Source organism: Danio aesculapii, chromosome 13, assembly GCF_903798145.1.
Source record: "Danio aesculapii chromosome 13, fDanAes4.1, whole genome shotgun sequence".
Classification (NCBI taxonomy): Eukaryota; Metazoa; Chordata; class Actinopteri; order Cypriniformes; family Danionidae; genus Danio; species Danio aesculapii.
The window spans coordinates 29876719-29894157 of NC_079447.1; the positions used below are offsets into that span (position 1 = coordinate 29876719).

General features: G+C 33.4%; 1 protein-coding gene across 3 annotated transcripts in view; it reads right to left on the reverse strand.

Annotated features, from left to right (window-relative positions):
- Positions 1–898: 898 nt before the first annotated feature.
- pik3ap1 (phosphoinositide-3-kinase adaptor protein 1) overlaps positions 899–17439 on the reverse strand; it is a 39529-nt gene continuing 22988 nt past the window's right edge. For all 3 annotated transcript variants that reach the window (XM_056470623.1, XM_056470624.1, XM_056470625.1), the window contains 9 exons: positions 14511–14576; positions 13851–14126; positions 10194–10256; positions 9880–10082; positions 9732–9792; positions 9013–9180; positions 7416–7486; positions 5667–5767; positions 899–3123 (listed from right to left, as the gene is read on the reverse strand). In XM_056470623.1, coding sequence (XP_056326598.1) covers positions 3012–3123; positions 5667–5767; positions 7416–7486; positions 9013–9180; positions 9732–9792; positions 9880–10082; positions 10194–10256; positions 13851–14126; positions 14511–14576 — 1121 coding nt within the window. In that variant the 3' untranslated portion in view covers positions 899–3011. The remainder of the gene's footprint in view (positions 3124–5666; positions 5768–7415; positions 7487–9012; positions 9181–9731; positions 9793–9879; positions 10083–10193; positions 10257–13850; positions 14127–14510; positions 14577–17439) is intronic.

The window sequence follows — 17439 nt, forward strand, 5'->3', positions numbered from 1 at the left end:
ATCAGAAAGGTTTTTTTCATCAAAGCAACACTATAATAAGGTTACTCAGGCCTGTTTTCATGTCTTGAGTGGACAGTATTATTTTGCAGTGTTTGATCAAACTTTTAATTCAAATATAATTCTGTGGAAATTTGGATTCTCTGTGATTGTGACATTTTATAGGATTTAAATAAAATGAATTTAAAAGATTCAAATTTGAAGTCATCCTTGCAATTTGCAAAATTCAATACTTTTAAAAGCAGGAAGTATAAAGTTTTTCTTTTTATTTAGTAGTGCTGTATTATTATTTTTTGTATTAAAATAAATATATTTAAAAAATAATTTACAAAGAGCAAATATGCTAATTTTTTATACCGTGTGCTCTCACAAAATCTGCACACATTCAGATACTCAAGGCACTACAACAGAATCTAATGCAAACTTTTGAACAAGATAATTTGAGTTGGAGGCTTCAATTAAACTGAAGACTTCTACTAATTCTTATAATTTATTTAGTATGCACCTATACTGCCCCTTATAAACAATAAAATATTTAAATATCACCCTTAAGAATATAAAAATGATAACATTTCACATCCAGTGTAACAGTTTACTTACCCATATTTTAATGAATTCTGTCTTCAGTGAACCGTTTGTAAAACTCAGCTGTAAAAAGATGCATCTCAAGTTCATGCAATAATTATTAACAAAGGTTTGCACAGGCAAAAAAGCTGAAAGATCGAAGTTTCGGATGTTAAAGGGATAGTTCACCTAAATTAAAATCAGAACAAAGTTATGGTCACAATCCAGTGATGAATTGAACTGAAAATCTATTTTCTAAGTGTTTCTTCAGTGTAAATGAAAAACATGTCAAGTGTATGGATTATAAATTTCAATACTGAATAAAAATACTGTAGGCTTATGTAAACGTATGGCACAATCTGCAATTTAATAAAATCCAATGTACAGAAAACGTAGTTAAACATATTGCAATAGCATTACAAGGTTTTATTTTATTTTATTTCGTGACTTTTCATGGCACCACAATTTTAAAAAATCCCCATTTTCTCATGTGTAGTTATGAGAGCTGTGCAGAAACCTGTTTTATGCATTAGTTCTACATCTCATATGTTGGGGAAAGTAACTTTAGAAAGTAACGCATTACAATATTGAGGTACTCCCAAGAAAAGTAACTTAATTAGTTATTATGGTAAGTAATGGGACATATATGGAGGATTGGGGGGGGGGGGGGGGGGGTTACACACAATTACAGCACACTGTATAACCTTCATTTACCCTTAAAAAAAACATACAAAAATGAACGTAGAATAATGTTGTCTTCAGAGAACTTCCTGACCCCAGAGCTACATATGCCATATATACAGATTAAAGAAAGTTTAAAAGCAATGCGTTTGCTACTGTTGTACTTTTTGTCTTATAAGAAAGTAAAATCACTGTTCATTCAGACAATCCTCTTTTCCTTTTCTTCCATGTGTTCAAAATAATGAGAATATTTCTATCACAAGTAACGCTCTGCCATCTTGGTTTCTGTCTGATTCAGCATTCTCCCATTGCATGTGGGATTCAACGAAAATTCATCAATTTATTATTTAAAATGAATTAACTAAACTAACAATTAAATCACATTTTTATAAAGTAACAATTAAAAAGTAACTAGTGAACTTACTTAAATTTTAAAAGTAATCTGTTACTTTACTCGTTACTTAGAAAAGTAGTATTATTAACTCGATACTTGTAATGGTTACCCCCAAGTTAAGCGTATCACAGCTGTAAATAAGCACGCATATTTAAAAACACAGTAATGTTTTTAGTAATAGCCTACGTAATAAGTAATATATGTAATATAAGTAATAAATGACTTCTTGTTCACAAATGTGCAAATATCATGAGTAACCGTAACTTTCAACACGTTGTCGTATCAGTGAGGTTATAAAGCACGGCAGAAATGCAGGTACGAGCATATACGAAAGCTCGCGCTAGAGGTCAGTGTTTACAAACAAACGCATGAAGATTGATTCTCAAGTACGGTTTTACATTTATTAAACGTGTAACATGTTAGATTTGCTTGTAATATAAAAAAATGTAAAAAGTTGCTTGTTAATGTTTGTATTTATCAATTTTCCACTCAACATAATGACAAAAATACATGAACTATCTATTTTCAAATTGCTTATTCTACAACTTGTTGTGAACAATTCACTGGTGGGTTTTCCTTCTGTTTCATTTGTAACATTTCTCCTTTTGCCCCTTCCTCTTAATTGATAGCTAGAGCACATTGCATGAGCACGCACACACATATCAATACTCTTCACACTGCACATTCACACTCTTTATGCTGTTAAATACACCGTTTCCGTTTCTTTGCTTCTCTTTGGGTGAGATATATCTTAGCTATCAAAAAAAGTACATAAATAAATAGTGAAGAAAATAATGCAACTTTAAGTAGAGTTTGTGCTATGGCTATAATCAATGCACAAGAGGTTTAGTTGCAGAAATAAAAAAAGAAAAAAGCAAGTTATTAAGCTTGCTTTTTGCTGTCACTAACAAAACACTCAAAGAGCACAAACCGATATATCACTTAATATATATATAAATTAAGTTCATAGTTGGCATTACAAGTTGTGTTTAGATCAGTTCAAACACTCAAAGAATGCTGGATGGTCTTCAATTTGCGGAGACAGAAACTTGCTGCATGCTGAAACATGCTGCATTCACAGGCAGATTTTAAAAGACAGCGTCAAGATGTTTGCATAATATCCTGTTTGCTATCTGGCAGTATCATAGATGTGTTTTGCTGTCTATGACATCCCACAATCCCCTGCACATTCTGCAGTGGGTTAAAAGAATCTAAATGCCAAAGTAGTTTTCTTCAGAGATGCCTTCATACAAAACCTCTGCAATATCACTGACTGACAGCGCAGTAGATTCAGACAAAGCCAGCATCTTTAGCTCCATCTTGAAGAGACTTGTCAAGAAAAGGTGCAGATTCACACAGAAGGAAAGCCAGGCCTTCACCATGTCCGTCTAGGTACCGGCGGAGGTGGTATAGGTCTTTGTGCAGGATTCTGGGGAACAGGGCGGGATGGATTCGATACGTAACGCTCGTTCAGAATTTCTGGGCTCCTAAGAGACAGTGGGTTCAAGTTCAGTCAATTTCAGAGAAAAATAAGAGCTGATCATTACAATCAGTTTCATGAACTATTATCCCTGAAGTTTAAACAACAAGTTAACCATTGGAATATGCTGATCTGCTGCTTAAGAAACATAGGTTACTTGTTGCTTAATATTTTGTGGAAACATTTGATTTACACACACACACACACACACACACACACACACGCACACACACACACACACACGCACACACACGCACGCACACGCACACACACACACACACACACACACACACACACACGCACACACACACGCACACACACACACACAAACACACACACACATATATATATATATATATATATATATATATATATATATATATATATATAAACACTCATCAGCCACTTTATTAGGTACACCTTACCAGTACTGGCTTGGACCCCCTTTTGCCTTCAGAACTGTCTTAATCCTTCGTGGCATAGATTCAACAAGGTATACTGGAAAATTCCTCAGAGATTTTGCTCCATATTGACATGATTGCATCACGCAGATGCTGCAGATTTATCGGCTGCACGTCCATGATGCGAATCTCCCGTTCCACCACATCCCAAAGGTGCTCTATTGGATTGAGTTCTGGTGACTGTGGAGGCCATTTGAGTACAGTGAACTCATTGTTATGTATAAAAAACCATTCTGAGATGACTTGTGCTTTATCACATGGCGTGCTATCCTACTGGAAGGCACACTGTGGTCATAAAGGGATGGACATGTTCAGCAACAATTTTCAGGTAGGCTGTGGCATTGACACAATGCTCAGTTGGTACTACTGGGCTCAAAGTGTGCCAAGAAAATATTCCCCACACCATTACACCACCACCAACCTGAACCGTTGATACAAGGCAGTATGGATCTATGCTTTCATGTTGTTGACGGCAAATTCTGACTCTACTATCCAAATGTCAAAGCAGAAATCGAGACTCAGATGAGACAACGTTTTTCCAATCCTTTATTGTCCAATAAAATTTGCGTCTGCGAATTGCAGTGTCTGTTTTCTGTTCTTAGCTGACAGGAGTGGCACCCGGTATGGTCTTCTGCTGCTGTAGCCCATCTGCCTCAAGGTTCGATGTGTTGTGTTTTCAGAGATACTCTCCTGCGTACCTCGGTTGTAACGAGTGGTTATTTGAGTTACTGTTGCTTTCTATCAGCTCGAACCAGTCTGGCCATTCTCCTCTGACCTCTGGCATCAACAAGGCATTTGTACCGAAAGAACAGCCGCTCACTGAATATTTTCTCTTTTTTGGACCATTCTCTGTAAACCCTAGAGATGGTTGTGCGTGAAAATCCCAGTAGATCGGCTGTTTCAACAACCATGCCACGTTCAATGTCACTTCAATCGGTTTGAACTGCAGCAGATCGTCTTGACCATGTCTACATGCCTATGTAAATGCATTGAGTTGCTGCCATGTGATTGGCTGATTAGAAATTTGCGTTAACAAGCAGTTGGACAGGTGTACCTAATAAAGTGGCCGGTGACTGTACATATACACATACATATACATATAGACATACATACATTGCATACATGCATACTTTTTTCTACCGAAATTTTAGTAAAATTATTTTATATACCCTTTTTACCACGTTTTAAGAAATGTAAAAGGTTGGGCAGCCTTCCATTGTTTTAAAATTATTAGGAATTCAAAGTCCAACTGCAACAAACATAAAATAGGTCAACTAATTTGTGATTTATTATTACAATCAACCATATTAAGGAGGCCACTGAACTTTTACCTATGAAAACACATTCTGTGTGAATGGCCCTTAAACTGCTGACTATCTTTCAAAAAAAAAGCAGAAATGAATGTCACACTTTCATTTAGCCCCAATCTTTTTACAACTCTTTTGCAGCTTTGTAAAGACTGCTAAAACTGTGTTAATCTAGTTAAAGTGGATGAGCACAACATCTTAAACATCTCCAATTATCAGAGCGCTCATCAGTAAAGTGAGAATTAGCAGAGGATACGTGTAGCCACATCAAACTGCAGATGTTTTTCAGCCGATGCAGCGCTGATCATCTGGTGTTTGCTTTTATGCATATTAGCTGAAGATGTAGTGCATTATAAACCCACACTCCCTTTTTACTAGACTTACAGGCCACCGATGGAAAGTTAAGCTTCGTAGACTCTGACTTTGTGGTTAAGAGAGACAAGTGGTGGTTTGTCACATGGGGACCTGTAGAGTTTCAAACGTGAACCACCTTTTCTCCATCAACAAACTTAGATCCAGTCATTTGGTTCAGTCTTGCATGAAACATTTCGAAAATAAAACTAATTGAAGCCACAGACTTTCTATGTACGTTTTCTTTGAAGTCACACACACACACACACACACACACACTGTGTAAAACAATCCTGTGTCCATTTATATATTCACTGACCTATTAGTGATGTGCTTCGCTATACATCTATAACAGAAAAAATGTCTCATGCTTATTTATTCCAGCAAAGATGTGGTTTCCTGGTACTGTGTATGTTGATTTAAACACAAACCTTTCTATCACTCGTGGAGGGACTCTTGGTGGAGGAAGGATTGGAGGAGAGTCCACTACAGGCCGCAGGGGACGTGGAGGAAGAGGAATGTCTGGAGGCTCCTTAAAACATGAAAAAGCCACATACAGTATGATATGAGTGATAAAGGACTGAGCGTACAATATATGACATAGTTGTTTTATTGCTTAAAGGTGCAGTAGGTGACTGTCTTCAGAAACATTAATGGTTGTGCTGGGTGAAAGTCTCTTCTTATTCCAATAATAATGATTAAAGTAAATGATCTAAATGTTTTTATATGTATTTTTATATTGTGGGTACGGCATAAGACCAATTGTTTGTCCAATTAAATTTTGTCAGGCCGATAATTCCCATAATTCTGATAAGTAGCCCAATCTGTCTGTCAACAAATGTAGATTTGTAGATCTGCGCATCCGTTCACGCAGATCCACCATTTACGCATTTACACAAGAGTCACAGCGGTAAAAACAAATGCTGAATCAAAACTTTTAAAAATCCTGAATCAATATTGAAGTTACTTTTGCACGCTGGAGGAAGGATGACACCATGGCTGATGTATTTCTTTTAGATAGGTCTTTTTAGGTTTTAAAATGCTTTTTATTTTAGTCACGCAAAGCTGATGTAGATTTTGTTGATCTATGAATGGGTTATATGCACAGAAGTGTTGTTCAGCACAGATATCCACCGAAAGATTGATGTGACTATTTTTAGTTTCATAAGGGAACTTTTATAGCAACAATAATGTTGACTTATTTAGTTTAACAACAAAGCATACTCAAACAGAGCTATTCCACCTAGCCGGCTTTAATGAGGTCAAGTTAGTGTTATACTTACATCACAATGGTTCATTTTTAAACAATGATAACCTGTGACGTGGTCTATATATTGTTTACCATGCTACTTTGAATATTTGGTCTGAAATACCATGTAAGTATGGCTTAGTAATAAGTGTAATTCTAGCACACCGCTGGCCAACCATTAAGCATACAGTAGTCGCTTTAGGACAAAGCATGTGAGAGAGTGAGACCAGTGATCCTTGCATGCATAAAATATTGCACATTATGACAAGTTTTGCTTGCTACACAACTGAAAACATGCTAGATATAGTTGAAGTCAGAATTATTAGCCCCCCCTTTGAATTTTTTTCCTTTTTTTAAATATTTCCCAGAGCAAATATGTTTAACAGAGCAAGGAAATTTTCACAGTATTTCTGATAATATTTTTTCTTCTGGAGAAAGTCTTCTTCGTTTTATTTTGGCTAGAATAAAATAAGTTAATTTTTTAAAAACAATTTTAAGGTCAATATTGTTAGCCCCTTTAAGCTATATTTTTTGATAGTCAACAGAACCAACCATCGTTATACAATAACTTGCCTAATTACCCTAACCTGCCTAGTTAACCTAATTACCCTTGTTAAACCTTTAAATGTCACTTTAAGCTGTATAGAAGTGTCTTTAAACATATCTAGTCAAATAGTATTTACTGTCATCATGGAAAAGATAAAATGAATCAGTTATTAGAAATGAGTTATTAAAACTATTATTTTTAGAAATGTGTTGAAGAAATCTCTATGTTAAACAGAAACTGGGAAAAAAATAATAAACGGGGGCTAATAATTCTGACTTCAACTGTATAATACAGTTTTTCATTGGGAATTGTAGTCTTATAAAGTACTGTAAAGTTTTCTAACTGGTGAAAGACATGATCTAGTATGAAGGCAAAAAAGCTTACCTCACATTCGCCGTCCACACCACTGCTGTTGCTGACTGTGCTCTGAATGCTCAATCTGTGACTGCTACTGCCTGCACAGGTCAAACATTATACTGTTGAAGCATACCACACTCATTGCACTGTTAATTGGGCATTTCAAATGTACATTTACATCTAAAAAGAGCTATATATACACACTTTATACATGAAAAGCTTTTTTTCCATTTCCAGTGTGTGATCATATTGCATCAAAATCTTAAGAAAGGTTTAAGAAAATGTTTCATTTTTGGGTGAACTATACCTTTAACTTTAACCAAAGACTGATTTTAATATGAACGACTGAAAAAATGAAAAGGTTGGCGAGTTTCTGCACATTCTCAAAAGCCTCTCTTCTGCTATAACACATGAAATTAAAATGAATGCTTACACAAGGTTAAGGATAATGCTGAAAAACAAATTCGGTCAATGTTTGATGCAAAGATAAGAGATTAAGCTACAGTCTCTCATAGCCAGATCTACCGTCAAGCCTAAAACGATTCATACCCCCGACAAATTCTGGCCTAAAGTTACTTTTATTGTTTTAAGTTACTTTTATTTATTAAGTTACTTTTATATACTTCTCAGTATTTATTTAACTTTGAACAAATATGTCCACAATTATTCATACATTTCTCAATAATCAATAGAAAACCTTTATTGGCTTTTACAGCAATTAAACACTTGGTATAATTGTTGACCATGTTAGTGGGTCTTCTTGCTTTCTCAATTGGATTTAAGTCAGGGCTCTGGCTGGGCCACTGCAAAAAGTTAATGTTTTTGTCTGATAACCATTTCTGCTGCTTCACTTTGCTGTGTGTTTTGTCTGTATATAATCTACTGTCTCTAATATACTTCATAATCAAATGATCATAACCATATAAATGCAACAACCTCATCTGTCAACATGATGCTGTGAATTCCAGAGTTTGTGCAAACATATCCAAAAATGCCATGATCAGATGAAGGGAAAAAACTTCATGATAGCATTAAATCACATTCATTATGTTCCATTTAATGACTCAATAATTTAAATAAACTTAATGGTCACTGGTGTTGCTAATAATGAGGTTGTCTGAATTAAATAGTTTGATCACACTTTATTTTGATGGTCCGTTTGTTGAATTTATGTTGCAATTGTTGACTATATGTCAACTAATTCTCGTTAGATTATAAGTAAACTATTAGATTGGGGTTAGGGTTAGTGTAAGTTGACATGTACTTGTTAAACTATAAGTTTCTTATAGTCTGTTAAATGTATGTTGAAGGAGCAGTATCAACAGATATTAAGCAGACAGCCTACTCAAATGGACCATCAAAATAAAGTTACCAAGAGTTTGCTAAAAAGATTTAAATACCAAACAAACACCAGCATTTTGATGCACTTCGAAGTTTGAAAATACTAAAATAATAATTTTTATTATACACCAAATTATATCTAAAAACAAGATATCCAAAAAAACAAAGCAGTTACCATGCAACTTTTTAATTCAAACATCCTACCATGAGTTAATCTATTACAGTCAGTATAATTTTCAGAAGCTAATAAAGCATGAGATTAAAGAAGTTATGGTTTACATACTAGAAGTGCTGGAGGTGCTTCCTGTCTGCCAGCTTCCCCTCTGCGGCGCTCGATTGACAGAAGGGGGTTGCACAACCGTCCGAGGTGTGGGTTCGTAAACTGAGCAGTTTACATTCACTTGAGATCCCCACTGAGCGTTCGTTTGCATCGGAGCAGTAATCATGAGCTCTAACAGGAAAAAAAAAAGAAATTGGAAACAGAGTCATAAAATCTATTACGTTTTTGGGGCTCTTGAAGTTTTGCTATTAAACACATAAAAATCCCTATTTAATTACAATTAATTTTTAATTGGTTTATTTTTATTTCGTTATTTTTATTTAAATGAAATTCAATTAAATTTAATACAATAAAATTAATTAAATAAATAATAATTAAATTTAAAGAATAAAATTATACAATATTATTATTATTGCTTTTATTATTATAGATATACATTAATTATTAAAATATTTTTATGTTTTGTAGCAATAAAAATAGCTACTTGCATTTCTTTTCTTTGTGTTAATAGCTGGAAACTACACAGATAGAAATAGCTTTATAATTTGCATGTCACAACGGACTGACAGAGTCTGAAACTGAAGCTTGCGTATAATTTTCATGGGCCACTGGTTCAAAGTTTTTGCTGAACCCTGCCAGGACCTTTTCTTGCACTCTCTCATAGTATATTAAACTTAAATAAACATTTAATAAGCCATAATAAGCATCCTGTATTTGCTTACCATTTGTTCCTTTGTCTTTACAGCGCCGGGTGATGCTTTCTCTTAATCTGTGTAAATTTTCCTTGAAGTAAATAGAGATTTGTTTACAGACTCTATAATAAAAATGTATTCATTTTTATTTATTTACTGTTATTAGGGAGCTGCTCACTTGTTGAAAGCGTAAAGAGCGCCATCTTTTATCCTGATCAAACTGCCAAGCCTTGAACTCCTGCACGGCCTCTTCAACGGTCAGCTCTCCAACCTTCACCCTCTCCTGAAGAGAGATGAGCTGCCTCTGTCCTGGGGTCTTCATGCCTGCGAATGGGTCATGGTGACTGCTCATGTCTCTGTCTCTCACCAGCCGCACAGGTGCTGTAAAAGCAATCAATATTCATTCATATTAACCCTTAATTTAATGTGTCCATATTGCGTTCGTAAACACACTTGGTTCAAAATTAGGATCAAGATTATTTTATAACCTACCTAAGGAGGGATCCCTTTCTGGTCGCTGGCTTACCGAGTACAGAGGGTCCTTGAGGCAAAATACTGTAAAACAGGTACAAAATAAGTTGTGATTGAGGTTAAAATACCAAAAGTGGACAGTTTTTTTTAAATCCTTCAATGAGATATGATAGTACTGATACTTTCTTTGAGACAACAAGCCTATAAAATTTCTGCATACTGGGATAAATGGCTGAGAAGAAATGTAATGTTTTAATGATATGCTTTATTTATATATATCTGGAGCCTGTTGATCTTTGATATGTAACCCTCAACAACCCTCAACTGTTTTAAAAAAAATGAAGAATTATTTTCTTTTTTAATTCCTTCAATGGTACAACCTAAAAACGATTTTAATCATTTATTGTTTCCGGAGCTAATGAATATTATCCTTCATATGAACACATTAGAAGACATTTTGTAGAATGTTCATAACTAAACAGTTTTGATTTCCATTGACTTCCACTGAATTTTGTGTTTAAACAAGTCAATGCAAACTGTAACTGTTTAGTTATCATGAAACCCAAAAATATTTTCATTTGCATCCCACAGGAAAATTAAAGACTCACAGGTTTGAAATGACATGAGAGTTAGTAAAGATCCATTCATACCAAGGACATTAACAACGTGTCCTAACTAGGCTTCTGCCGGTATCACATTTTTTTTTTTTTTTGTTGCGACTGATTGCTGAAGCTTTTATCACAGTATATGGTTTTATCACAACACTGACCTAATCTGCAAAAAAGATTGTAAATAGGTATAATAACCAAAAAATTCCTATTGCTTTATTGTATATACAGTTGAAGAATTATAAGCCCCCCTTTTAATTTTTAATTATGTTTAACAGAGCAAGGAAATTTTCACAGTATGTCTGATAATATTTTTTTCTTCTGGAGAAAGTCCTATTTGTTTTATTTAGGCTAGAATAAAAGCAGTTTTTAATTTTTTAAAAACATTTAATGGTCAATATTGTTAGCCCCTTAAAGCTATTTTTTTTGATAGTCTACAACAAACCATCGTTATACAATAACTTGCCTAATTACCCTAACCTTCCTAGTTAACCTAATTAACCTAGTTACGCCTTTAAATGTCACTTTAAGCTGTTTAGAAGTGTCTAGAAAGATATCTAGTCAAATATTATTTACTGTCATTATGGCAAAGATAAAATAAATCAGTTATTAGAAATGAGTTATTAAAACTATTATGTTTAGAAATGTATTAAAAAAATCTTCTCTCCGTTAAACAGAAATTGAGGGAAAAAATAAACAGGGGGGCTAATAATTCAGCGGGTTAATAATTCTGATTTCAACTGTATATGTTCAGAGTAAACAAATGTTTTAAACAGGTTTAAATGAAAAAGCATGTAACGTAAAAAGTGCAACAGGTAACACTTCACAATATGTTAGTTAATGCATTTAAATCAACAGTGATACAGTAAATCATATTATAGTTAAAGTTAATAAAAACAACAACTGCAATTTATTAGTTATTAACTCCTCTTAATCAAACAATAGTGACTTTTGTTTTTAATGTTATTGGGCATTAACTGAGAAATCATCTAAATGTATTAGATTAATAAATGCGTTATTTTTGTCATGACTTGAGGTAAATTAACTGGTGTTAATAAACATAGCTTTACTGTACAGGGAACAATAAAAGGCTTACAAATAATCACAGAATCTTCAATTTTCTACACTAGATTAACGAAAAAAAATGTTATGTTTGCAAATGAACAGACTTTTAAGTCTTGATCTTTTGGTTCTGATGAACAACCACTGAAATGCATCAATCTAAATATTCTTAAAACACTCTCCATAAGTTTAAATCAGAAGTAATTGTTAATTGTATTTTGAAGAGGCCATTATCTTAATATCCATATGTTCTTAATCACAATATACTGAATTACTGAATTTCGGCACATGCCTAGTCCTACCAATATGCCACAAGACAAGATTTCAGAGACAAGCGATTTGGCTGTCCACACCAGATGCCACACGGCGGAAGCATTTAAAAACCACAAACATTCAGGAGAACAGAAGAGTGCACCGAACTACCGGCCAAATGAACGGGTTTAGAATCCAATTCATAAATATTCAACTTCATTAGCATTATTAAAAGTAGATGCTGAGTGACTGCTGCTGTTGATATGCATTGAGCCACTGTTCTAGCTTTCATGTTTAAACTATATGTTCTGCTGCTTTTTAGTATGGCAGTAAATGTCATGTAAAATTGTACTCAAATTTTCATTGGATAACATTTAACACATAATCAGCACCTGAAGATAGTGTGCCACAGAATCACATCGTGTCTTGTTAAGACAGTTACATTAACGATAATTATGAAGACAATATTAAAGATGAGGACAAGAAAATCGAAAAGATTTACATAAACGATGATCACAGTTTTAAAACTCATTCTAAATTTACATTTAAGGTAATGATACATATGAACAATGCTATTGGAATCCCTTTTATCCAGTTGATTCACAATAAAAAAAGTTATTAGCCTTTCACAACATGTTACTGGCATTTTTCACAGTAAATTACATTAGTGTCACTTTACAGGATTTAATTGTTAAATTTTACGTAGTCAGAATTTTATTGTGAAATTAAGCAAGCATCATGATTACAGCAAATTACTGTAAAAATGGCTATATCTTTTGCACGCAAGTTAATTAAATTAATCTGATACACATTAACGTTTATGCTAGTACAGGCACTTTTTTTGATATTTAGAAATATTTACAGAATTATTGTTATTATGATGTACCTCACAGTAATTTACAGTGATTTTACATACATTACTGTGAAAGTAATGCAATTATTAGCCAGTAATTTACTGTAAATTTAAGGTCAGACATTTTACAATGTACGGATCGGAATTAAATGAACATTAAAAATGCATTAAAAATGAACAGAACATGATTTTACTTTGGTGTGGATGCTAACACAGTTATTAACAAAACGATGTGTATATATGGTGTTCTTGATGTGAATGGGTCTGATAATGACAGAATTTGATTTTATGGTGGACTATCCCTTTAGATATACTTCATTTTCCCAAATATTGTGAAAACACAAACTTCTGAAACATGCTAATTTTTGCAAATGATCCCACTATTGTCTCTGCACTGTAAAATAAATGCTTGAACAAAAAAATATAAAAAATCAATCAATCAATCAATTTAGCTTGTCTAGTCATCTGAAATGACATCAAACTGACTAAAAATATTAATAAAATTGTAAAAACTAAAATAATTTTAATGAAACTTAACTTATTAAAATAAAGTAACATTAAAACATTTGTTGTCAGGACCTTTTGTTTGTGTAAGTTACAAAAACATGTTTTTTTTATGTGAAAATGGGGATGTTGTGTTCTTGTTTATTATGAGTTCAGTTTTTATACATGAATGAGTGCTTGACAACCAACAACAACAACAAAACAATGTCAAAATACAGCCAAAATGTGTCATTTTCAAGGTTCCGTGAGAAGAAAAACTATTTTGTTGATGCTGCTCACTTATCATGTAAAAAAAATCCCATTTCATTTTTCTAGGTTTTAGCTTAGCCCCCTTAAATTGAGCATCTATGTTTGCAATGATATTTTGCTGTGGTTGTGTGATGAACTTGTGGTTTGCACCTTTAGAAATGTAGGTTGTGTTTTCTTCAGGCTCGGGCAGTTTGGCTGGTCGTGGGATGGGTGCGGGTGGACGGTTCATCACTTCAGGACTGGAATGAGGCTCCACTGTGTCATAAATTTGCTCAGGGCAGCAGGGGTTATAAGGGTCCTCCTCATCAAAATCTCCATAGACATCCACTTTAACACCCATGTCATGATAATCCTCATCATCCATTTCAGGCAATCCACCATTAGTTGAATTATGTTTCAAGGACTGAAAACCCTTTTCAGGTCGTCCTAAAAAAAACAGCAAAAGTTATACACTCATTATTTAAAAGCTGCGAAATATATATGAAATATAAACGTTTGTATACTAGTTCACACTTTAATAAATGCCACGAGTTAGCAAGCTACTCTGGTTTCACACTATGCAAACAAACTACATCCTGTAACAAAAGATCTTATGCATATAAGCAAAATAAGCCATGAGATCATCTAATAAAGCTATTTTCAACGTGTTACATTACAAATATCAAGATAATATTGCAAGCCTTTGCAGAAATGCTGCATGCTTATCTTTATTTCTTAATAATATTTGTTTTTATGCTATAACACAGTAGATAAAGTGATAAATATCACATAAAAACACAAATAATGATCATTGTTTCTAGATTGATATACCTTCAAAAAACTTTCTGAGCATTGTCTCTGGGTTGGAGTCCTCCAAAGCACTTTCTAAGTCATCGCCTGTTGAAACAGTTTGCAAATATATATATTTGTCAGTTCAGTGCATTTGAAATAGGAACTTGTCAAAAATATATGTGACTTCATTATCATATATCTGGGTCAAAGTTCCAGTGTTCCATCTTTAGTGTCTGCATTCAATTAAATACGTAAAAGAGGTTTTATATACACAGACAGCATAATAAAATGTAAGCAAAGTGTCTTTTTTAATGCTACAACTTTAGAACATATAAAATAATTAAATAAATTTCAAATAATGTTCCATCACCATTCATCAACACTTATTTATGTAAAAACGTAGGTAGGTAGGTAGGTAGGTAGGTGGGTGGGTAGGTAGGTAGGTAGGTAGGTAGGTAGATAGATACAAACAGTTTAAAGATAGATAGATAGATAGATAGATAGATAGATAGATAGATAGATAGATAGATAGATAGATAGATAGATAGATAGATAGATAGATAGATAGATAGATAGATAGATAGATAGATAGATAGATAGATAGATAGATAGATAGATAGATAGATAGATACAGTTTAAAGATAGATAGATAGATAGATAGATAGATAGATAGATAGATAGATAGATAGATAGATAGATAGATAGATAGATAGATAGATAGATAGATAGATAGATAGATAGATAGATAGATAGATAGATAGATAGATAGATAGATAGATAGATAGATAGATAGATAGATAAACAGTTTAAAGATAGACAGACAGACAGACAGACAGACAGACAGACAGACAGACAGACAGACAGATAGATAGATAGATAGATACAGTTTAAAGATAGATAGATAGATAGATAGATAGATAGATAGATAGATAGATAGATAGATAGATAGATAGATAGATAGATAGATAGATACAAACAGTTTAAAGATAGACAGACAGACAGACAGACAGACAGACAGACAGACAGACAGACAGACAGACAGACAGACAGACAGACAGACAGACAGACAGACAGACAGACAGACAGACAGACAGACAGATAGATAGATAGATAGATAGATAGATAGATAGATAGATAGATAGATAGATAGATAGATAGATACAAACAGTTTAAAGATAGACAGACAGACAGACAGACAGACAGACAGACAGACAGACAGACAGACAGATAGATACAGTTTAAAGATAGATAGATAGATAGATAGATAGATAGATAGATAGATAGATAGATAGATAGATAGATAGATAGATAGATAGATAGATAGATAGATAGATAGATAGATAGATAGATAGATAGATACAAACAGTTTAAAGACAGACAGACAGACAGACAGACAGACAGACAGACAGACAGACAGACAGACAGACAGACAGACAGATAGATAGATAGATAGATAGATAGATAGATAGATAGATAGATAGATAGATAGATAGATAGATAGATAGATAGATACAGTTTAAAGATAGATAGATAGATAGATAGATAGATAGATAGATAGATAGATAGATAGATAGATAGATAGATAGATAGATAGATAGATAGATAGATAGATAGATAGATAGATACAGTTTAAAGATAGATAGATAGATAGATAGATAGATAGATAGATAGATAGATAGATAGATAGATAGATAGATAGATAGATAGATAGATAGATAGATAGATAGATAGATAGATAGATAGATACAAACAGTTTAAAGACAGACAGACAGACAGACAGACAGACAGACAGACAGACAGACAGACAGACAGACAGATAGATAGATAGATAGATAGATAGATAGATAGATAGATAGATAGATAGATACAAACAGTTTAAAGATAGACAGACAGACAGACAGACAGACAGACAGACAGACAGATAGATAGATAGATAGATAAACAGTTTAAAGATAGACAGACAGACAGACAGACAGACAGACAGACAGACAGACAGACAGACAGATAGATAGATAGATAGATAGATAGATAGATAGATAGATAGATAGATAGATAGATAGATAGATAGATAGATAGATAGATAGATAGATAGATAGATAGATAGATAGATAGATAGATAGATAGATACAAACAGTTTAAAGACAGACAGACAGACAGACAGACAGACAGACAGACAGACAGACAGACAGACAGATAGATAGATAGATAGATAGATAGATAGATAGATAGATAGATAGATAGATAGATAGATAGATAGATAGATAGATAGATAGATAGATAAAAACAGTTGATAGATAGATAGATAGATAGATAGATAGATAGATAGATAGATAGATAGATAGATAGATAGATAGATAGATAGATAGATAGATAGATAGATAGATAGATAGATAGATAGATAGATAGATAGATAGATAGATAGATAGATACAGTTTAAAGATAGATAGATAGATAGATAGATAGATAGATAGATAGATAGATAGATAGATAGATAGATAGATAGATAGATAGATAGATAGATAGATAGATAGATAGATAGATAGATAGATAGATAGATAGATAGATAGATAGATAGATACAAACAGTTTAAAGACAGACAGACAGACAGACAGACAGACAGACAGACAGACAGACAGACAGACAGATAGATAGATAGATAGATAGATAGATAGATAGATAGATAGATAGATAGATACAAACAGTTTAAAGATAGACAGACAGACAGACAGACAGACAGACAGACAGACAGACAGACAGACAGACAGACAGATAGATAGATAGATAGATAGATAAACAGTTTAAAGATAGACAGACAGACAGACAGACAGACAGACAGACAGACAGACAGACAGACAGACAGACAGATAGATAGATAGATAGATAGATAGATAGATAGATAGATAGATAGATAGATAGATAGATAGATAGATAGATAGATAGATAGATAGATACAAACAGTTTAAAGACA